Source organism: Tympanuchus pallidicinctus, unplaced genomic scaffold (genome assembly GCF_026119805.1).
Source record: "Tympanuchus pallidicinctus isolate F22 unplaced genomic scaffold, pur_lepc_1.0 scaffold1, whole genome shotgun sequence".
In the NCBI taxonomy this organism is placed as follows: Eukaryota; Metazoa; Chordata; class Aves; order Galliformes; family Phasianidae; genus Tympanuchus; species Tympanuchus pallidicinctus.
The window spans coordinates 74,673,528-74,697,504 of record NW_026294618.1 but is presented as its reverse complement, the minus strand read 5'-3'; the positions used below and the strand labels follow the sequence as shown (position 1 = coordinate 74,697,504).

At 39.0% G+C, this 23,977-nt stretch overlaps 2 protein-coding genes across 9 annotated transcripts in view; one reads left to right on the top strand and one right to left on the bottom strand.

Annotated features, from left to right (window-relative positions):
- Window positions 1-20,638, bottom strand: part of SDCCAG8 (SHH signaling and ciliogenesis regulator SDCCAG8) — a 99,917-nt gene extending 79,279 nt beyond the window's left edge. Inside the window, exons 1-10 of one of the 3 annotated variants that reach the window (XM_052695703.1) lie at window positions 20,366-20,638; window positions 12,559-12,738; window positions 12,342-12,424; window positions 10,397-10,510; window positions 9,869-9,994; window positions 9,446-9,565; window positions 8,104-8,168; window positions 5,548-5,736; window positions 3,496-3,634; window positions 1,486-1,638 (exon numbers count right to left, since the gene is read on the bottom strand). In XM_052695703.1, the coding sequence (XP_052551663.1) occupies window positions 1,486-1,638; window positions 3,496-3,634; window positions 5,548-5,736; window positions 8,104-8,168; window positions 9,446-9,565; window positions 9,869-9,994; window positions 10,397-10,510; window positions 12,342-12,424; window positions 12,559-12,738; window positions 20,366-20,432 (1,236 nt within the window). In that variant the 5' untranslated portion in view covers window positions 20,433-20,638. The remainder of the gene's footprint in view (window positions 1-1,485; window positions 1,639-3,495; window positions 3,635-5,547; window positions 5,737-8,103; window positions 8,169-9,445; window positions 9,566-9,868; window positions 9,995-10,396; window positions 10,511-12,341; window positions 12,425-12,558; window positions 12,739-20,365) is intronic. The other 2 variants (XM_052695693.1, XM_052695687.1) reach the window with 2 other exon arrangements.
- A 353-nt stretch (window positions 20,639-20,991) lies between these two features.
- The window catches only part of CEP170 (centrosomal protein 170), an 87,305-nt gene continuing 84,319 nt past the window's right edge, over window positions 20,992-23,977 (top strand). For 5 of the 6 annotated variants that reach the window (XM_052695664.1, XM_052695655.1, XM_052695649.1 and 2 more), the window contains exon 1: window positions 20,994-21,220. The gene's annotated coding sequence lies outside the window, so the exon portion shown is untranslated. Of the gene's footprint in view, window positions 21,221-23,977 lie in introns of all 6 variants that reach the window. The other variant, XM_052695674.1, reaches the window with a different exon arrangement.

Below are 23,977 nucleotides of genomic sequence, written 5' to 3'. Positions count from 1 at the left end.
ATATTCTGCTCTGAAATAAATCTAAATGACTAAAGATGTAAGCACAGAATCATAGAGTATACCAAGTTGGAAGGAACACACAAGCATCACTGACTCCATCTCTTGGCTCTATACAGGAACTCTGAATTTCAAACACTCCTTGAACTTCAGCACGCCTAAGGCCAGAATCACCACCCTGGGGAGCCCCACTCCAGAGCCCAAACATCTGGCCTAATTCTGCTGAAGAACTTTTTTCTAATCCCCAACCAGAACCTCACCCGACACGGCTCCATGCCATTTCCTTGGGTCTTGTCACTGTAACCAGAGAGCAGAAATCAGTGTCTTTGCTCCCCTTGTGAGTAAGCTGTGGCCACCATGAGGCTTCTCCACAACCTCCACTTCTTCAGGCAGAATAACTCAAGAGATCTCAGTCACTCCTCACATGCCTTGTCCTACAGACCATTCAGCATCTTCATAGCCCTCCTCTGGACACCCTCTAATAATTTTGTCTTTAAGGATAACTTCCAACAGACAGCAATGACTTAAACAAAAACCTGCTTACTGCTTAACGACGGCTCACTGTCCGCAGTTTAAGTTTTAATTTCTATTTGCCTTGCCAACAGATCTATGAAGACCTCTTGTAACAGCTTACTTTTAAAAATATTCAATCCTCATTACTGTACTTAATTCTTGTTTTTATATCTAGAATTGGATTCGAAGACTTTAAATTCCTATGACAGCTTCAGAATATTATCTCACAATACCAGAAATACAACCATATTTCTCTGAGTTCCATGCTATATATGGTCATATTACTATTTGGCTTATTTCTAAAAAGAGCCAATAAATACAGAAAAAAAAAAACTACAGTCAGAAGAGAAATTCACTGTATTATTCCCAAAATTCCACCATAAAATGATTGAAGATGCTCTAAATCCAGTGTCCTATAGGTTTACTGATGTTAGGATGAAGTTTCCTCTGTATATGTTACTTGGCAGAAAACTCTTGTGCTTTATACTCACATTACACTTGGATCTAGAAGTGTAAAGCAAGATTATGCTACAACAGTCAGTCAGTCTCGGTCAGTCAGTCTCAATATAAATAATGAGATTCTGTCTGAAAGATTCCATTAATATAAGGTTGTTTTATTTTGCTTTAAACAAGATTCCTCCACATTTCTGTAGGTGGGAAAATTAAGTGTTGATCTCTCCAAAAAATACCATATTAAAATGCAATTACAATACTGTAGCTTTGATATATAATGTAAGTATTACGCAGCACAAGGTCCTAACCTTCACACATACAAAATTTGGAACGTTCAACTTGACAACCTAAATACTATTCCTTATAAGAAGCTAGGAACAAATCACACTTTAAAGTAGTGTTGGAACAGATTTACGGAGATCGAAAATTCAAAATAGAAACAAAATAAAGGATGCCCAAACAGAAAGTTTAGAGAAATTTTATGCTCCTTGTATATACAAATAGGAAAAATGATATGCATACCATTGCTGCCAAGTTCTCCCTTTCTTTCTTCATTTCTTCCCGCAGAGCTTCTTTTTCTTCAGTCCTCTTATTGAGCTGGACAGCTAGCTCCTTTTCAAGACGATTCTTCTGGCGTTCCATCTCACTTTTCAGTTGCTCACACTGAACTAGAGCCTAATAAAGAAAAATACAAAAACAATTAGGTTTCTCTTACTCAAAAAATAAAACATTAAATTACTGCAGTATGTATCTAATGTGTTCAGAGAAACCAATTCACTATTAGGATAGTTTTTGGGTTTTTTTGTTTGTTTTTGTTTTTACCTTTTAATGTAGTTATGATGTTTATGCAATCCCACCTATTAACATTTAGAATAGGACTAACAAATTGAAAACAGACACACATTTATTTGTATAAACATGCCCTGCTGTGATTTGTAATTCTAAATGCATCTCTAAATGCATTTAGAAGTCAGGGCAAAGAAGAAAGCACTTGCAGGGTATATTTTCCAAATAAGAAGCTGTTCTTCTACAGCTGATTACTTGCCTTTCATTTAAAACTCCTGAACGCACATCTGTAGAACCAGCCTCCTATACCTAACTCCTCTCAAACTTCTGTTTTTACTATATGAGTAGTTCAAAAAGTTATTCTCTATGAAATCTATGCGGAAAACACTCCTGGATTTACTGCAGCTATGCAAGTTTAGCCTCTCCAGATCTCCTCCTGCCTCTGAGAACAGAAACAACTAAAAAAGCCAGGAAAAAATGATGCTTTTTAAAAAATAAATACCTGAGGTCAGATAGTGTGACAGGATAATCAAACTTAATAAAGTGGGCTTCTAAATGCTACCCCCTCACATTTCTCAGGTGGACTTTTCTAAGTGGTTCTTTGATACTTACAAAAACAAACAGCCAATTTGTGCTTACCAAGATAAATACTAGTATTTGTAAAATAAATAAATAAATAAACACACCAGTCAAGCAAAAAGCCACCATACAGAACTGCTTTTCTCATATGAAAGACTTAAAACATTACTAACGTGAGCTAATCTGACTCATCATCTCTCTGTTGAGTAAAAACTTGAAGCTGCAATAATAACATCTAACAAGTATGTAGGATTTCAAGCTATGTTTTCTCCTACGAATCACAGACTCCATACACACATCCCTACAGCACTGGATAAGTAATATTAACCACTACTGCTTATTTGGTCATTAGAACCATTACATCAATCTTACCCAAAAACAAAGGCACTTGATTAAAAATAAATATACTTAAAAACCAAATAATTCAATAATGATTAAAAAAAAAAAAAATAGAAACATCCCCAAACCACAACCACTCAATCCCATAGTAATTCACTAATAATACAGCAGATGTCACTAAATCTCAAAGAAATAATTTAGATCAAAAATTATAGTAACTAGGGCTAGCATAAGCATTAGATCAAAACTGGTTTTGTCGTTACTATTTACCCCGTGCCAAAAGGTTCAAAAAGCTTTTTTTTGATTTATAACTCTGAAGATGAGAAGTCCTATATAATAACTAATCAATTCTTGCCTTGCACCAATTTGAGGTAAAACTAATTGTTTATAAATGTTTCAAATATACTTTCAGGAGCAGTTCATAAATGTGATATTACCTGTGTGACCTATTGTAGGGCACTGCCTTAGCAGGGGGGCTGGACTCAATGCTCTCTTGTGGTCCATTCCAACCCCTTGACCTTGTGATTACAATTATCTTCCTATATGTTGTAAATGCCTTTGAAAAAAATTACCTTTCAGTTTTTATCATCTAGCTCTGAAACTACTTAAGAATTTAAATAATGGCCTCAGAATGCAATACATCCCACAGCTTTGGATGACAACTTAAGAATCCAGAGTTTGTGTTACTGCTCAAAAGTATTCACAGTTTGAATCTACCACATCAGTAACAAAGGCTTGATGCACACATTCTCTCATTAGCTTGCAAACTAATTCATATTTATAGGAGTTTGGAATACTCAAAAGCTCTAATCTTTTTGATGACTTTACCTTTGTTTTTTCTAAATTGGCCTCTTCTGTCATTTGCACAGCTTGTTTAACTTGCTCATATGCATTAGATTCTCTTTGCTGCATCTCTTTCATGTTTCGCCTCACTGAAACAAGTGCATCCATCAAATCATCTCTTTCTCTGCACATAAAAAAATGAAAGAACATATTTCTTCTGTATCTTCCCATAAGTAGGGGAAAAGCAGGTGTATTAGATAAACAGATATTTACAGATAAAATAGATATTAACAGACAAAAGACAAAGATATTAAGTGAAGCAAGACTAAAACCAGTACAGGTTAAGCACAAAAGACAGAATACTCTTAGTATCTGCTGAGCTGTTAGTATCTATCACTTGCTATTGGTCTTATGCTTCAGGATGGACTGTTAGGGAAGCTACCAGTAAATCTGGAAGAATTCAGGTCATGAATGCGCTGAAGCTGAGTAACATTACAAAATATGAATCCATGTTTTAAAAAAAAAAAAAAAGCTCTATAAAATATCAGAACAAAGCAATATGGCATTACCCTGTCATTACATGTAAAATAGGAAGGAAAAATTATTGAAAGAAAGGATTTAAGTTCCAAAAATAATTCAGATTATTGAATATATCAGGACAAAACAGTAGCTCTTTGCTACTGTTACTATAACTGAGCTAAAGAAAAATACTCTTGGATTCTACACTTCTGCACAACTTCTTTATTAACAAAAACTAAGTTCTATATCAAACCATATCAAAATGAGTAAAGTTAGATACTTAACTATTCCACTGTTTTTCATATGGTGAATGCTTTTCAGTTCTGAGAGAATAATTGTCTCCATCTATTTACAGAACAACTAGATTGAAAATTGCTGCTGTTTTGTTTGTGCATCTGCTGCATTGAATGGTAACACAGTTCTGCGTATTCATTTCAGCAGCATTTGCACAAACTACTTAGTCCTTGTGAAAATATCTACTGTAGTATCTTTGCTTTAATAACTTCCATAAAGAAGATGATTTCAGATGTTGATGGGAGATGGTTTAAGAGGAAGAAATAAATCAGCTCAAATCTTTTGTTTCAAGCTGCCCTGTAACACAAGGTGACAAAAAATGTACTGGCTGAGTTTCCATAGTTTCTGTGACAACAGTTACTTTAAAAAAAAAAAAAAAAGTAGATTTGGAAACATGATTTTTCAGCAACAGAGAGCTTTCCCAGAAAATTCTTGGACTTGTGACAACAGAAAAATACATGAATCCTCCCAACATCCATATAATATATAGAGATCACATCCATTTGTCAAACAGTATGTATTATGCCCCTTCAGACTTCTCACTTCTAATTGACCCACTACCTCCTCTTCAGCAGAATCATTCTAAAAGTCTGGAAATCCTAAAAATCTTCATGTATCTGACAATAGACAGATGGTTGTTTAACAAACTTTGAGAAAGCTGCAGTATCCTGTCACTATTACTAACAAGTAAAAATGGAGAGATTTCTGAAGCGATGGACTAGCAGCATTTCTTTTAAAAAAAAAAGTTAATGCTTTCTGAATTACTGTATCTCATTACAAAACACATATACTATGTTCAGTTTGTGCAGTTGTTTTCTAAACTCTTTAAATAAAAGCCACAATTTAAAAACAGTTGCTAAAAATAATTTGATTTCTTTCTGATTTAAAGGAAGTTGCCTTGAATTAGTTAGCAAAGGATTCCAGTCTGAACCTATTAAACATAATCAAGGAAAACAGGGATTTCTCTGATAGAGTGAAAGTTTTACTTGTAGAATTAGCACAATAAATACAAGCTAGCAGAGTCTGGTGGGGGAAATCCCAAGGGATCACAATTATAAGATGAAGACTAACTTTCTTTTGCATTTGAAATAAGAAGACAACTACCATGGATTTCATAGTGGCTTTGACCTACACTCATATTCTGCCATTAATTTTCATATTAGAATCTGAACTTGGGACTCCACTGCCTTGTAAATGTCTCTACAAATACAACCACATTATAATCTATGTGGTTTAATGTAAGCAACTGTTACTTCATGAGAAGCTAAATACCCCCAAACTTACTTCGTTACTCTCTCAATGGCCTGCATGTGAACATTAGAATGCGTCTGTGCCAGAATTGCCTCCTGCTGTGCGCATTTGAGACAAAGACCACCAACTCGACTAGAATTTGTGGCTGAAACAAGTGATTTCTGGTGTTTTAACCTTGCTTCCAAATCTTCACATGTCTTCTGAGATTCTGAAAGGTGTTTCCTAAAAAGAAGAAATAAAGAAAAAAAATTTGAGCAACACCCAAATATTTCTACAAGCTACGCAAAATATAACAATAAATGCAAAAAAGAATTTTTTTTTGCTGTAATAAATTCCATAATGTACATTATTTTACACATTTCAGTAGCCTGTGTAAAATCTTAACAGAGAAATAGCAGTTAAACTGTCCCAACAAAATTACTAATAGATAAAACAAAATTAAATTGTTTCATCTGCTGTGACAGAAAATAGTAAAGCCACATGGAAAATTTTAGATGCAACTTGTAGTCTTACATTTTTCCTGAACAGAAAAAAAAGGATTCATTATCAAAATAAACTTTGTAAATGCATTTATACAATGGCTATGCGAATATTTCAATATCCTATGAAAACGTATTTTTTTCCTGCTCTTATTGCTAATATTAACAGTAGCTTCTCTTTTCCACGCTACTCTCAAATTAGCCAGCAAGTGACAATTCTCTTCCTAGAGAAAATCCAGCACAAGTCCTTTACAGAGAGAGTGGTGAGGTGCTGGAACAGGCTGCCCAGAGAGGTTGTGGATCCATCCCTGGAGGTGTTGAAGGCCAGGTTGGACGGGGCCCTGGGCAGTCTGGTCTAGTATTAAATGGGGAGGTTGGTGGCCTTGCATGTGGCAGGAGGGTTGGAGATTCATGATCCTTGAGGTCCCTTCCAACCCTGGCCATTCTGTGATCCATGATTCTGTGATATTCACTCTGATCACTCCAGGGATAAACTTGAGGTCAACCCCAACGCCAGAAAAACAGGGCAAATTCTGTACTTCTCTCTGAAATTTATACCAGGTTCTATAAAGAATTTTCTCTAGAATTTCTAAGCATCTGTCATGGCAGGAAGAGCTCAGTAAGAATGCTGACATCAGGAAGTTCCAGACAAATGCACACTGTGCACATAAAGATCTATCTGACAAATTGTGCAATGTATCCAAAACTTTTGGTTTGTTATGCAGACCATCTGGGCAGCATACACATACCAAGTCTGACACATTCTGGCTGTACTGGATTTACTGAGCACACGATATGTATGCTGTACATATATTTCCTTCTGGGAAAGCTTCTGTGTACTTTTTTCTTGTTTTACTAGTAGGTCTATTACATAGAATACACTATAGCCTGGACAGAATTTGCCCTGGGTATATCCTTGGACAGTCATGGCACAACAGACCTATTATTAAGAAATCTAGGGCAGAAACTGATGAGTCCTGTGTAAATTCATAACTAAAGTTAAAAAAAAAAAATAGGGATGGTTCCATCTGAAAACAGTACAATTTTGCACTTGAAAGTGCAAAATCGACAGATCTCAAGTGTTTCAAAGCACTTATGCTTTCAAAGATCACACCCCTTAGGAGGAAGTGAGAAGTTTCAAGAAGCACCTTTAGAAGTTTTCAGATGATTTCAACCTCTAATCTTTCCTTCTGAATATATTTAACACTAAGCCAAGAGGGGAAAAAGCCAAGAGATGAGGTAGCTGAAATTTAAGATTCTCCTATACTTTGACTAGCACAATTGGCTTTGTACACTTACAATTTCACCACTGCAGATAGCATATTTAAACCAGTAACTCCTTTTGCACACAAACACATGTAGAATTACATAATTTTAGATAAATTGGATTAGAAATTATTTGGGGAAAAACAAAATTAAACAGATTCGGCAGCATTACCATGAATGCAAGTACACAAGAAGTTTATTCCAGAACACCAAATGCTACAGCGTTGGCCTCTACTGCTGCTTTTGCTAATCTGCTGTCTATAATGAAACCACTCGTTTAGAGTGCATGACCTATTTTCAAATATTTTTATTTCTGAAGCTATGCAGGTTACATGACTGGAAACACAGCATGCATACTTCAAAACTATTGTTGCCCTCTGCCAAAATCATTATGTGGCCTAAACTAGCTCAGAGATTCCTAAAATTTTTGATACCAGATATTACAAGAAGAAAGTTAATTGTGAAAGAGCTCACATAAATTAAAACTTCAGCCTCTTTTTTTACTTTGTTTGTATTACCAGAGCAGGCACAGAGTCTCCATAAGGAAACCGGACAAAGAAAAAAAAAAAGATTTCATATCAAGTTTTGAGGCTCAGTAATATCTGTAAATACAATTTGACATAATCTATTGTATGGCAATACATACATTTTACAACAATGCATTCAATTATTTGAGAAAACACTAATAAATCCTTTAAAACCAGCTTTCAAGCAAAGTACTTGAAAACATCACATGTAGTCTTTAACCACACTTAGCTAAATTCAAATGAAGAATGCATCATGTTAGGAGTTGATAATATTTCTTCAACCATAATTTTAAGAAAAAATAAATATTTCACTCTACCTTAGAGATTGTACTTGGGCATCCAAGATATTGATTTTATCCTGATAAAGAAGTTTTAGTTTCTCCTTTAGACAAGATGGAAGAAGAAAAAAGAAGAAAAAACAAAACATAATTGGTTCTTTTGGTTTGTTCTTTGTACTGTTTTTACATATAAATTTAGACATTAGCCATATTTATTTTTTCCTTGAAGATATAAACCTGTTAAATCACTAGACTCAGAGAAATCTAAGCATTTCACATTTTTGTTAAAGTTCACAACTTGAATAAACCTCCCATTTCCTTAGTTCTACACAACTTGCCAGTTCCTCATATGATATAAATTCCTACAGCTCCACAAATGTCAGCCATCTACAATAATTTACAAAAATTAATGATCTTATCTCAGTTTTCCTTTTACTCTCCCACAACCCTGCATAAATAAAAGATTCTTCAAGTAGAGGAGCTATTTTTTCATAATATGATAATATGCTCCTACTACCTGGGACTCCTATTACCAAGAAACAAATAAATCAACCACAGCAGTGATAAAACACAATGATGATAGCAAGCCAAAGAAAGCATCAGAAATTTAGCTTACTATGATACTTAGAAAGAAGTCACAATCCTACAATATTCCTACTTCAAATATTACTGAGGGAAAAAAGTGCATTTATTGTAAAAAAACTAGCTGTCAAATTGTTGTTATTGATAATTGAATATGTTTTCAGCTAAACATGTGCCAGAAGCATGACTAAAAGCATCCCAAAACTTTCAATTAATCCATGTTTTTTCTTCCCCAAAAGATGGCAATGTCACCTAGTTCCTTTAGAGCAAATAAATCTAGAATACTGTCCCAAACTAAGGAAGCAGGATAGGCTCTGAATCACTAAGGGTTCTTGGTATCTCTAAAAGCACAACAAGTGTAATTCAGACCAGGGAAGACAGACTGAGCAAAGCCACTTTCGTACCTTACTGACCCTACTGTGCTCTGGAAGTAGGAAAACTCATTGCAAACAAGCTTGTCTAGAGGCCTGCCTAAAATACAGCAGCTGGTTTCCATCTGTTTATGGGTTGTGCTACTGCCAAGAACCTCCAAAGTACAGTGGAGCCATCACTGACCTGATATTCTTGAACCAAGACTTATCTCTTGGAAATCAACACCTGCAGCTACAGCCTAGCATCTGTGTCTAACTGGAGAATAATATCAATTAGTGAATGATGACGAGATAAGGTTTAAGAGAATAAAATTTGATCTCAAATTAAGGTTCAGCCAACCAAAACTCCTTCCATAATCTATTACAAAATTGCAGCAATAACAGTACTGAATGCTTTTCCAAAAGTAAAAAAAAATCCTAATACCAACCAGTTCTACATGCCATTTTTCTACTTCTCCAACAGTTTTTGAAACCAAAGCTGGATCTCTGTTATATGCTGATGATGACATAGAAGGTTGATGCAGCTTCAAGTCATTATGCCTGGAGTTCTGATTATTTGCCAAAAACAAAAATGTGTTAGTGCTTCAATTATAATTATGTACACTGTATTTTTAAACAAACATTAATTATATAAATATTGAATGTTGTAAATTTAATTACAGTAAAATATAAGAACCAGTACACAAGTTCATTAGGTTAAGGATCTGTGATGATACAGGAATTCACATTTTCAAACTGTCATTTTGTTTTGACTAAAAATCAGTTTGAAGATAATCATTTATATAAGCTTTCCTTAATAGGAGTTATTTTGCTGAACCCTGGTTAAAACAACAAGAGGAATAAAAACTTACTGAGGTATCTAGAAAAGCTTGTTCTCCCGAGGTATATTCTGCAGCCAAAAATTTCAGTTTCTGATGGAGGTTTTCATTTTCAAGTATAACTACTCGAACCTGATCTTTCATCTCAGACAACTCCTCCTGTGAGACAGAGAAACTGCATGTAAAAGGTTCCTTAAGACAATCATCAACCTCTTGAGAACAAAGATTAGATAAATATTTTCAACTATTTCAGCTTTTTCAAACAAAATCAGAACACTCAAAAAAAAACTCTGTATAAAAACAAGTTACAAAATAATCATTTCTTAAAAAATACACTTATTTGTATTTGTAAGAAGAAATGAAAACATCTTTGAAGGTCCTCAAACACTACATAAACACCAGGATGTGCAACAAAGCTCAGTGTTTATTGAACTGTGGTTTACTCATTTTTGGTCATTGAAGCAATTTATCTCAAGACGAAGCACAAGCTTTCTTTAAAGCAACTCTTCATAACTGGGGGATCAGGGTTTCAGTAGCTGAAATATATTATGTAATAAATACCTTGTAAAACTTCACTTCTGCTTCTAAATGGTTAATGTACTGAGACTGATCATTAATTCTAGGAATAAGATCAGAAGGGTCTGGTAAGTCTTCTGTTGCAGCTTTTGGGGTTTTCTGAAGGAAGTAAAGAACAGTGTGTGTTATTTTCTGGTTTACCAATTACTGCAATAAGAAGTCACATGCACACAGCATACAGCCTATGCTTAATAAAAGAAATACACACCCCACCAGGTACCAGGTCATGAGAAAGGGAGAAACAGCAAGAAATTCTAACCCTAAATATGCCACTTCTGCCAAAACATATTACTGCTTGAATAAGCACATCTATAGAACATAAACATCAACCAATGCCCAAATGAAATTCACACACTATTTATTATTCATTTTAGACAAATGTTGGAGGGTATTTTCTTCTGTGAAATGAATATTGAAATATCTTGAATTTTAATTGGTATGCAAAGGATACACCTCTAAATGTTAGTTAATAATTGCTGCAGAAATACGAGTATGTCTGCAATTTTAATAGCCACAGAGAAACACAGGAAGATGTCTAACAAATATTTATCAAAGAATGTGAGATTTTAAGATTCTATAACTTCACAGCATTTACAGCTAAGAACAGTGTACAAATTAAACAAGAGTATAACTAAATCTATTATTAAAATACCCTTAAAATCACAGTTGAAATGGTTTCACAAAAAACATAGCCTCTCTTTTATCCTATTAGCAAGAGTCCTTGGCCATCTGAAAACAGGATTAATTTAGAGTTGACATTACACACCTATTTTGCATATTGTAATTCATTCTGATCTAATTAATTAGTCTTAAAGGTCCCAGATGTAATTTTCAGGAATTAACTGAACAGTCGGACACCTAAGTCTCCCAGACCTCATAAAAGATTCAGAAACCTACATCTTTGTTTTTAAAAAATTATTTTTAAATATTCACAATCAAAATTAGAAATAAATAAAAACATATATATATATATATACATATATAAATAAATAAAGCATATATATATACAGATATATATTTTAAAAATTCATGCTACTATGGGGTAGCTATTACATCTTATACCAAAATGTGCATCTGACAAGAAGAGTAATTGGCGGAAGATGTTTTATGTTCAACAGCAAGCTTCTAAGATTCCCTGTCCAACATTTAAGATAAAAACTTCAGGTTTTAAAACCAGAACTCTGTGGCAGGGGGGTTGAAACTTAATGTTCCTTGAGGTCCCTTCCAACCCAAGCCATTCTATGATTCTATGTTGACATTTAAATGAGAATGAATAATCAAACCAGCAAACGCAACAGAAATTTCTAGCAACAGCCTTTTTCTCAAATTATACCCAATATAATTTTTGACCATAGTAAAAAAAGCGACCCTTGTTTCACCCGGAACTGCAGTTGAGATAAATACAGGGTTTTCCAGAACCATCCAGAAAAACACAAAGTAGACACTAAATTTGTAACGTAACCCACCTTGGCTGAGTGCATGTTCTGAGAGCAATTCTGCTGCAAGGAGAATAAATTTGAGAAACATGCATAACGAGGCCCTTTCCACTTAGTAAACTATGGCAGAGACCACTGCATTTTGGTACATACTTGGTGCTACATGGATTGACCGTCCAGTCAATCCCAACCGTTTCCAAAAACAAGAAAAAAGGATGAACTTGCAGTGGAGTTAAGATGATGAGAAAATAAAGTAATGTGAACTGTCACCAACACACATCATGATCAACTAGAAGGAAATGCCTAATCAAGTATCTGAGATTTTTCTTCTGCTATGGCCATAAACATACCAAGTTCAGATCATATCACTGAGAATCAAAATTTCAGATTGTAAGAATGGTCCAGGAGCTCTAATTCTTCCAGGACAGTATAAAACATACCACAGCATGCATGTCATTCGTTCAAATAACACAAAGAGACAAGAAGAAACATACTCGGAATTGCATCTTCCTCCTTGATGGAGAGGCTTCACTTTCCATCTTCTCCTGATGTTGTAACAAAATTTTAAGTTGATTAACTAGGAAGAGATTAAAAAAAAAAAAAAAACACAAAAAAACACACTGGTTATAAGCAAAACTATTGATAGTACGAATGAATAAATTTAATATTGTTTGTAACATTTTTATCTGTTTGCCTTCAGAGTAATCTTACCTGCATGACTGTGCTGTAGCTCCTCCCAGGGTGGATCGCCACTGTTGTCACTGCATCTGTCCACATCATCACTGCCCTTGTCCACAGAGGACTGGTCAAATCCAACTTTATCCTTATTCTCCGTGAAATGCCTTTCCTCCAAGGCATATTTCAGCTGATGGATACTTTCATTAGCACGCTCTGCAAACAATCATATCATTAGCCACAGCAGACAACATAAAAGGAAATATTTTAAGTTGCAAAAAACTGTGAGAACTAAATGCATTCAGCAGCTGTCTAACTTGACTCCTTCATCTTAAGCCAGCCACTGAAAGCAATTACAAAATGCAAACAGCCAAAACTACGACAGGTCACAACTTGAGGAAACAACATTTACTACATTTCTAAATAATAAGTTACAAACAGTGTCAGCCTGTCAATACAACATGACTTCACAGCAGCACAAGTAGCTAGTATTAAAAATTGCTACTACAAAGCTTCAACTATAGTCAAACCTTACAGTATTTCAAACATAATGCTCATTCTGTATTTGATATAATGCACAGGATCAGTCTCTAAGGATTGGTTTAGTGATTTCTCATGGCGACACCTTACACGACAAAGCAATGCCTCATATAACTGAAAAATAACTGAAATAAAAATTCAGCAAATGCAGTCAACATAAAACAGAGATTAAATAAAGACATTTGACTTCTGAATGGGTGTAAAAAATAAATAATGCTCATTCAAAATAAAACAAAAAAACACCTGTTTCCATATACACCAAAATACTCTATGAATCCTTTCAAGAACGGACTTGGTAGTGCTACAATAACATTCTTTTCTCATTTTCAGTGCACTGAACTTATTTTCTTTTTTATCTTTCTTTTTATTCTGCTAACTTCATAAAAATAGAAAACCATAAATGCCACATTATACCAATGTACCTGAACATTACCAGTATGTCAGAAAAGAAACTGGAAAAACTTGCAGACTGAGAGGTGAAAAATGAACAAAATATGAAAATTAGAAAATATGAGCATGGCTTTAAACAACAATATTTCTGATCCACACTGTAGGACCTCCATCAGTTATTTCTCTTATCACTTCTTTCTTACCATCACCTATGTATAAATGGAGATTAGTAGTTTATTCCTCTTCCATTTAAGTGCACATACACAAACTAGACAGGACAGACAGGAAAGCAGCCTAGAGGAGTATGGCTTCCTGCAACAATCAAAAAGCAAGATCTCTGGGCTCTGCTGTAATACCAAGTGAACTCAGAAACACCTACCTGAAAATATATTTTGAATTTAAAAAAAAAAAAAAAAAAAGTAAAAAAATCACTGTTCAGCATCTGCTGGTAGAACAAGCAAATGTTTTAGAGTATAATAAGTGCTGAAGGTTAAAAATATTAATAGCTCCTCTCTTCCAAACAGCAAAGTGAACAGCAATTCAAGTCGGAACAAAAGCTAAGTATGTATATCTAGCTTCACTTTACCTATCTTTTTCAAGTTCAAATACATCACCTTGACTAAAATTAGGAAATACTTTTTTTCCCTGACTGTAACAGTTTTCACAGTCCTTTTCTCTGCATTGCCATAACTCACCTATAGTTCATAAAATATAAATAAGACACCAACACCATTCTACTTAGGAACATGGTTTTCAACCCAGTGTGCCAGTTCTGTCTCACATTTTACTGATGCTAGTTTTTCACAGAATCATGAGTTGCTTCTCACATATTAATCTTTCCACAGAGCTCATTTTTAAAGCCCATTTATCTTATGACCAGTCTTACCTCTTCTGATTTTCAGGTACTCCATGCTTTAACCAAGTTAGTGTAAGAGAAGAAGCAAAAGCACATTTTAGACAGTCATGATTTATTATACCAAACCCAAATATATTTCACAAGGTGGTGGCTCAGGCAAGAGAATCTAGGTCATACATTTTTCTATTAGCTAATGGGCATAATTAAGTTACCCATTCTTAAGGATTACAGGATGTTATGAGACTGGGAGAGTTAATTGACGAATGGTAACTGTATCTCACTGATGCAATAGCTTGAATATTTAGTAAACTATGTTGCAATGAGTTGTTGCCAAAAGATATTCAATGTCAGCTAAAGTATTGCATGGAGAGTCATTTGATAACTAGAGAATGCACCTAGTTTTCCTGTTCACTGTAAGCCTCTGTCAGAGAACCCTGAATTCTAATTTTCCTTCTGTAGCAAGTGGGGGGAAAAAAAAGAATAAAAACAAAACAAAGTACATGTCCATGTATATGCTTTCTTCCACAAAGTGTGCAGGAGTAGTAGTGAAACATAATAAAAACATTATATGTGACATGCTGACGTCTATTTTTCTTGGCTAAACATTTCCTGTCTCTAGAAGAATATCCCCATATTTTTGAAAGCTTCATTAATATTTGACAAAGTTGCTTAAAGGCTTTCTGGTTTCATAACTAAAAAGGCTGCTGCTATAAGGAAAAAGCTCACTACCGGGGAACTGGGAATTAGGAGCTTTCAATACCAAACAGCTAACAATCATTTGAGTACGAGTTGAACTGGACATATAAAAGGCAAAATGTACAATTTTTTTTCTAAGTACATCATTTGGGGGCATTAGGATAAAAGAATAAACATTAACAAGTGGGAATGTACACATTCTACATTGATAAAAGCAACAAATGTTCTTCCTAAGCATGAAAGAAGCAGAAAGAACCACTGTGGATGCAAACTATTGGAGACCGAGGCATCTTTACTTAAAGATCTCACAATAATTTTTAAAATGAAGCCATAAGTTTCTAAGTGCTAGCACAGTCAGTCTACTTTTTCAGTTAGCTATTCCTACAACAGCACATTTTACAAAAGCTGCTCTCAGTAAAAATGCATTGCCCAACATTGCCTGCATATCCACTCTATTCTTTTCTGCATTTTAAGACTTTACAAACAATATCTGAGAATATATTTCCGTTGCGTGATAAAATGTCATGGATGTCTTATCTCCCATAGGTAGAGCTAAGGATATAGATGAATCGCAGCATGGCTGAGCTTGGAACGTGTCTCTGGAGGCCATCTGGTACAACCTCCAGCACAGACACCACATCCACGTGTAACACAAAGATCTCCACAACCAGATTCCACACACAAAAGAGCACTGATTGTGTTAAACATTCAATTTTAGTTGGAAACAAATCAAAATGATAACACAATCTAGGATTTCTGAAAGCAGTCAAATCTAATATGCAGATACTATCAGCAGTGGGGAAAGAAAGCCTTTATCTCTGTTTTTTTTCCTTATGTTTTTTCCCCCTCCAATGCTCATTAAGATTTTTTTTTAAAGTTGCCTACAGACATATAAAAGTAATTATAATATTTCCTACACTAGAGAGGATCTGATGCATCTTCATACTACCCATTAAAATATATGCTTGAAAACCTGCCTCAAAAAATATGTCATTTGTTTCCTAGAATGAAAAATATGAAATGTCAAAATACGTATGTAAATTCAATTTCAGAATTTGTACAGATAACTTATCTGGACTGAAAAGAAAATTAAAAAAAAAAAAACCCAAATCATTTTATTAACTGATAATGCTTTCTGTTTTTCAGTATTTAGTGGTCATGGCACCAAACCTGCTGGAGGTCAAGGAATGTTTGAACAGCATTCTCAGACACAGGGTTTGGATCTCGGATATGCTAGAATGGAATCAGGAGTTGGGCTCAATGACTCCTGGGTTCCCTCCCAACTCAGGATATTCCATGATCCTATCACGAAAAAACACAAGCCAGCAACAAAACCCAATGCTCCTTTTTTCTTTGACGTATCAGCTTTCATCTTAAGTATTAAATCTGGTTTAATACTGGTATCCTTTTTTCAGAGAAGTATCTTTATATAAATACAATTAGTACAAGGGGTTTTTTTAGCAGCATGTCACTGCTACTGTAGAATGTATTTTGTTCTATTAAATTGGAGATATGACTGATGCATTCAACTTGTCAAATAAACAAACAAATAAATAAAGGCTAGAGTCAAAACTCTGAAATTAAATTCAACACAAAAAAGCTTGCTGTATTTCCATGTAAGTAGTACTCAGCTTTGGAGGAAAAAAATAAAATTGTGTGAACAATACATCACTGAAAGGAACACAGAAAAAAACAGAGAAGGCATTGAATCCTGTTTGCACTGCCTAAACAACAGATGTTTTTTCAGGCACTGCCCAAGACTGTCTATGAAGAGCAATTCTTCAAATGAAAGCACCAAAGTTATCTCATTCATGTACTCAGAAGTGCCACAGAAAATACTCTAATGGAGAGCTTAGCACAGGAAACAACCATCCAGAACAACAAAATTGGCTACAAGAGATGGAAAAAACTCCAGGTGGGAGAAGTGTTAAGGAACAGACATTAAAAAAAAAATAACAACTCTGCAAAAAATGTTGCTTTAACTGTCATCTAAGGACAACTGTCTAGTTTGTTTGTTTTTAATAAGACTAGTAGTCTCTACATTAAAAAACGTAACTAGTAGTATTTAAAATATTTACTGGACAGAGAAGCAACTGAAGGAACTGGGGCTGGTTAGTCTCAGGAAGAGGAGGCTGAGGAGAGACCTTATTGCTCTCTTCCAATATCTGAAAGGTGCTTACAGCGAGAGCGGGGTTGGTCTCTTCGCAATGGTGACAGGACGAGGGGAAATGGCCTCAAGTTGTGCCAAGGTAAGTTTAGGTTGCATATCAGGAAACATTTTTTTACAGAAGGGGTTGTTAAGCACTGGAATAAGGCTCCCCGAGGAGGTGATTGAGTCACCATCCCCGGATGCGTTTAAAAACTGTTTGGATGTGGTGCTCAGGGACATGACTTAGTGGAGGGCTGTAAGAGTTAGGGTGGTATGGTTAGGTTGTGATTGCACTCGACGAGCTTTAAGGTCTTTTCCAGCCTGAGCAATTGTGTGTGTATGATTTTGACAGGTTGATTAAAAAAATCCTCCTTCAAAAACACTGATTTGCACTCACCAGATTATTTGATAATACTGAAGCATCCTAGCTAGAACTGATTCTTTCTGGCCATTCAAACAGTAGTGTTCATGACACAGACAGAGCAGAAGGCTCACAGGACATTCATGCCATGACCACCATAATTGATATGACTACAATAGCACAACTCTTTCTCTGCAGCAGAAAATACCTTTCCGGGATAACTTTTGAACATAAATTCTATTACCTCCTGAGTATTTTGAAGTTCATTTGAAATAGTTTCAAGTGAAAGTTTACATAGTAACCTAATAAACCCACCGCACAAATATCACCCTCCTAACTCCACATTACACACAATTGTAAAGACTTTAATTATACAAAGTCTTAGACTAATCAGGAAAATCCCTGCTACAAGGCCTTTAGTACTTCCATCAGAAATCCCTCTAGGGGGCTCTAGGACAACCTATTTCTCAGTCACACTTTTTGTCTGGCTTTCTGCCCTCTGGCTATTGTAGTTGGCTTGCTGAATGCTTGGACTTCCCTACAAACCAGTCTCCTGAGGCAACTCTCTTTACAACAAAGGACACTGCACTGAAGAGTAACTGGTAATCTTTGAGAACTTATACACCCTTTCATCTCACTGAATAAGGCCATAAAACGATTCTTCTGATCTCCAGAATGGATGGTATTAACCTCCTGCCACATATCAGCCTGCATCCAAGAGGAACTGTTGCAATGTATCAGACAGGATCCACATAAGGTCAAGGACTGCACTTCAGGAACGCTGCATATCAAAAACATTAAAGGTGCTAAATGCTACCTGAAATTTCAGAATCCCAATTACACAAATGACGTGAACTTGTACAAAAATCTCAAACTACGTAATTAAGACTGGAAAAGAATTAGGTTCATCAGCTCATGGAGCAATAAATCCATTAATTCCACAATGAATCATAAAGCTACTGGGACCAACGTGAGAAAAAGAGAGGGAAATGAAACAGCCAATAGAAAGCCGTGTTCTGAAGTGATTTAAAAACCACAGTGGATCCAGTGTGAAGCAATCCAGTCATTCTATATTATGAGCTCCTGTAAACAGTCCAAGATGCAAGATTCTTGAGAAAGGCCCTTTAAAGTTACATGAAATTTAAAGCCATCACCTACAGCCTCCAGATAGCTTGGTACAAAGGCATGCTTTGAACTCTACATATTAAAAGTTTATGAGCTCATAATGACTATGAAGATGTACCTTTAGATATACAACAGTTCCCAAGCAACTCCAACAGATTTTCTAGTTGACAGAAAGTGAAATTTCAGTGGAATAGTTTAAATGCACAAAAAACCTAAGACAAAATTAAAAAAAAAAATTGGATTTGTGTTGCAAAATGCTACAAAAGCATATTTTAATGAAAAGTCTGGTTTGAATCAAGAAAAGAACCAAACTTACTAAACCACACACACAAAAGAAATATTAAATATGTTAAAGCTTGGAGAACATAGGGAAAGAAAGCACAGTAGACTTGAACTTCAAACATTTTTTGATTTTCCCACTGTCACAGCCTAAGAAAGATGAAAACAATCTATTTTGAAGGCAGTTCAGGCAGCTCAATGTAACCACTGTAAACATATATTCCCACATGCCCCAGCAGGATGCAGTTTGAACAGAGCAAGTTGCATACTCTGGAAGTTAAACACTTTAACACATCTCCTTAGATGAGAACGAACACAAAAAATCAGCCTTCTCCACTGCCCACGTGCCACCCATTAAGCTTCACAGTGATTCAAGGGGCCAGTACTAACTGAGCATCAACGCCTAAAATGAAAAGGCAAGTCAGGCATGGCACAATTAAAGAACAAAATAGGCTTGGGGTGGAGTGGCTGAAAGCTGCATGGAAGAAAAGAACCTGGATACATTTGTCAACAGCTGGTTGAATGCGAGCCAGCAGTATGGTCAGGTGGCCAAGACCAATGGCTTTTATCAGAAATAGTGTTGCCAGCAGGAGCAAATAAGCGATCATCTGTCTGTACTCAGCTCTGGGGAAGCCACACCTTGGGCGCTGTGTGTTCAGTACTGGGTCCCTCATTAAAAGAAAGACACTGAGACCCTGGAGCATGTCCAGAGAAGGGCAACAAAGCAAAGGGGTCTGGAGCACAAGTCTTATGGGGAGCAGCTGAGGGAGCTGAGCTTGTTTAGTATGGAGGAGGCACAGGGGCAACCTTATTGCTTTCAGCAACTGCCTCAAGGGAGGTTGTGGTGCGGTAGGGGTTGGCCCCTTCTCCCCGAGTAACTAATGATAGGACTAGAGGGAATGGCTTCAAATTGCACCAGAGAAGATTCACGTTGGACATCAGGAAAATTTTATTCTCAGAAAGAGTAGTAATGCATTGGGACAGGCTGCCCAGGGAGGTGGCGGAGTCACTGTCCTTGGAGGTGTTTGGTATCATGTGGACGAGGCACTGAGAGACACGGTTGGTGAGATGACAGGGATGAGTTGGCAGCTGACTAGATGATCCGACAGGTCTTTATCAACCTTAATGATTCTGTGAAGTTCATTACAAAGCACCTCAGAAACCAACACCAAGAGAGCTGCAACTTGTTAAAAACAGCCCGTGTGATCGCACAGGGCCACAGTTTACCAGACGCAGTACTTTCGGGCTCGTTCTAATTTGACTACAAGTTCCGACTCCCGCAAGCACTTGATGAAAACCTCAAAGCTCAGGAAAGACACCTCGGGCCGTTAGCAGCGGAGCGGCGCACTGCCGCAGCGCGTCCGACCACTGGCGGGCGCCCACCCGGTGCCGGCCCGGGCAGGAGCAGCCCTCCTCACCCGCCCACAGCTCCGCGGGCCGCGCTCACCTCGGAGCCGCCTCTGGTATCGCTGCAGAGATTCCTCCAGGGCGGGCTGCCCACGAGGCGCCCGCATCGGGACGCCACCGACCGCCGAGAAGGGCGCGCACCGAACCTCCCGGCGCCACCCCGCGGCACTTCGGCCCGCGCCGCCTCCCCAGCTCCCGGAGGAGCCGCTACGCCGCTACCTTCCGTTGCTACAACGCCAACTACCAGCCACAGCCGAGAGCCCGAGCTGCGCCACGCCCCCAGCTACACGGCGCGCGGGGAGACCGCGGCGCCAACCACAGCTCCCAGCAAACGGTGCGCGGCGCAGAGCGCGCTGGGAGGCGTAGTCCCCTCCGCGCACTCAACTGGCAGCGGGAGGAGGATACGCACCGCTTCTCTTTTCCCCTTTGTTGTGGCTCGCAACGGCCTTCGCGCCTGCGTACTGTGCACGCCTTCCGCCTACGTCCCCGCGCCCGCAGTGGCTGAGCACAGCGCAGGTCCCGGTACGGCCGAGGGGGCGGATCCACGTTCGCCTCCCACTGCCGCGAATTGCGGCGCGAGTGGAGCGCCGACCGCGCTATTGTCTGAAGTCGGCGCAAGCGCAGCTCCGACCCCGCGGCTCGGCCCTCTGCGCCTGCGCGGCGCCGTCCGCCCTCCCCCCCCCGCATTGTGTGAGCCCGGGCGGCGCCTGCGCAGCGCCGTGCCCGCTCTGCCCGTTAGCCGCTATGTGCAGGGAATAACGTTGCCGCGGTTGCCGGAGGAACGCGGAACGGAACGTCCCGCCCCGCCCTGCGGGGCCGCCGGTTCAACGAGCACCCGGCGCCACTACCACCAGCAGCGGGTCGACCCCGTGGCGCGGAGAGCCTCCTCGGAGGGGTGAGTGGGGACTTGAAGGAGAAGTGGGGCTGGAGAAGCCCATTGTGTCAGCGGGCGTCGGGCGGGCTGTGCCCCGCAGCGCGGATCCGGTCGTAGCCGCGCTCCCCGCGGGGCCCAGAGGCCGCCCCGCGCCCCCGCCTCCATCCGCCCTCGGCAGCGCGGCGGGAGGCGTGGGGCAGCGGTGGGGCGGGCTGCGGTGCCGCCCCTCTGGCCCGCGCCGCCGGCACACCCCTGAACCGCCGCTGCGCCTCCCTCGGGGTCCGAACGCGCCCCCGGCGGCGGTCATTTGACGGACGGCGTTGCCCGGCGAGACGGGGCGACTGATGGAGAACGGCCGCCTGCGCCGTCTGCCCATTGTGCGCGCCCGACGAGGAGTGTCCTCCGCTCCGCGCCGTCCTCCCGCGCCTCCTCACTTCTCCCTGTGGAGAAGCGCGGCGTAGCCGCCCTTCGCTGTGTTTCTGTGCGGGCGGTTATGGCCCTTAGCCGGGTGCACTGCGCGACTGACAAAGCGTCGCGCAGCGCCGTGCTGCCCGTTACGGCGTCACGCGGGGAACGGGCTGTGGGTGCGATGCTGCCGAATGGGAGACAAAAAGAGCAGCCCCCTTGTGACGGGCTGGGGAACACAGACAGCATCCCGGACTCGACGGTTTGAAGGTGTTCTCTTCGTTGCGAATTTAAACATCTGAGGGGTTTGCGGGACGAAAGCGTGCTGCTGGCACCGTGGTGGGCACGGCCTTCCGAATGCCGCTCGAGGCTCTGACAGTGCTCCTGGCCCGGCGCTCGCCCGTGTGGGATGGGGCGCCTTGTGCAAACTGAGCTGAGGCATGAGCACATATGCCGTGATTTCCTGTGATTGATTTCCTCTGGGAATGGCTGTCCAGATGCTGAGGAGCCCATCCTGAGCTGTCCTGAACTAAGCTGTCACCACGGGAGCTGCTCAACTTCAAATTTTATTTAACAAAATTTTTGTCTGAAAGGGGTCATGAAGCCGGACTGAATGGGGAGAAGGGTATGGCTGAAGATGCACAGAAATCTATCAAAAGCAAAGCCATGAGGTGTTATTGTGGGTTTTTTCTCCTCTCATTTCTCAACTACTTAGAAGTTATTTGTAAAGGATCAGATACAAATATTTTCTCACCTTTTAAGAGAAATACTGTGGCATATAAGTAGTTACCAAGCTTCCTTTCTCATGGTAGTGCAGGGATTTCTTTGACATCTGTTCGAGATGTTTTGCAGGTGCTGCCTGCCTCCCTTATCTGGTCATGCTGGGCTTTGCAAATCAGAACAGTTTCTTGCTATCTTGTGCCTCCAGACTGTGAGAAACGTGGCAAAAAAGATTTTAGCAGTTCTTTTGTAACATACAAGCTCAAAAAGAACCAAGTTATGAAAGTGAACTGCAGAAGTTGATGTACTCTTGGGGGTGAAAACTGGGAGCTTCCCTGAGTGACAAGAGCCTAACCTAAAACATGAGTAGCTGCACAAACTGATTTTGAAGTTCCATTTCTAGTTTTTTGCAAACATAGGCAGAAAGGGCTTAATGTGAATGGATGCCACAATGTCTCCTTGGGTCCCTAAAGAGAACTATTGCAGTGTCAGCACTGCTGGCTCTGCAGGCAGAATGACCCTGGAGTAAAACAGACTTGTTTTACTTAAACCAGAAGGCCAATAGAATCTGAAATTCTGCTTTCCCAGTAGAAGATGTTGGACAGGAGAGCCAGGCATTGAGTCTCTTTGGATAGATTCTATCTGCATCTAACATCTGTGAGCTGTTCTCTGTAGGACACGCTCCTTGTTGTGGTAAATATTGGCATGGCTGGGACCAGGAAACTGCAGATGAGGGAAGAAAGTCCTTTGTCTCTAAGGGATGGAGCTTCTGTCTGCTGAAGTTAGGTGCGTGTCTGTTCTACAGCGTCCTGTGACTGTGCCAAGTGAGCCTGGGAGGTGTGTCTCGCTGCCTGCCAAGTTTATAATGCTCTTACAGAGCACCTGCGCTCCTTCTGGTCCTCTGTTTGTTGTCGTATCTTGCATTGTCATGTTCCTTGAACATCTTCAATGGAGTGGTGTACAGATAGCAACTTCCTTCTGTGTGCAGTGCTCATGCTCCTCTGGGTCAGAGTCTGTGCACTGTGCTGAATGCGGTGGTTGTCCTGGGAAAAATAGAGCATGATCACATGGCTTGAATGGTAAGGTATAATGTATGCAAACAAGGCTGAGAGGAAAGCACAAACTACTTAATTAATCAGCTCTGTGAATGTCTGTTTTGTAGACACAACAAAATATTAAAATTACAAATGTTTGGTTCACTTTTATAATTTATTTTCTTCCACTGTCCTCTTAAAGCTGGGAGGTTGTTTTTATTTTAGAGATGCATTTATAGTTAGGGCCTTAAGAAACTTTTATTTCAAATTTTGTTTGATCTTCAAAAAAATATATATATATATATATTTTAAATTAACGTGTTTTTTTTTTTTTTTTTTTAATCATACATTATGTCAGAAGCAGTTTGTCCTAGAAACTTCAAATGAAACCATCAAAGATGGTTTAGTGGATTGCCCATGATTCTGAATTGCTTTGTTCAATCTCTTAGATGGTTGAGTCTTTTAAGATGAGGCAAAGTGGCACTTGCCCATCTCACAGTGGCTGTGAATGGAGCAGTCACACTCACCTGGTCCTCTTACACTGTGAAAAGTTGATTCACATGACTAATTGAGCCAGTTTCTTTTCTTTTTGTTCTGTTTGTGCTTTTTTTTTTTTTTT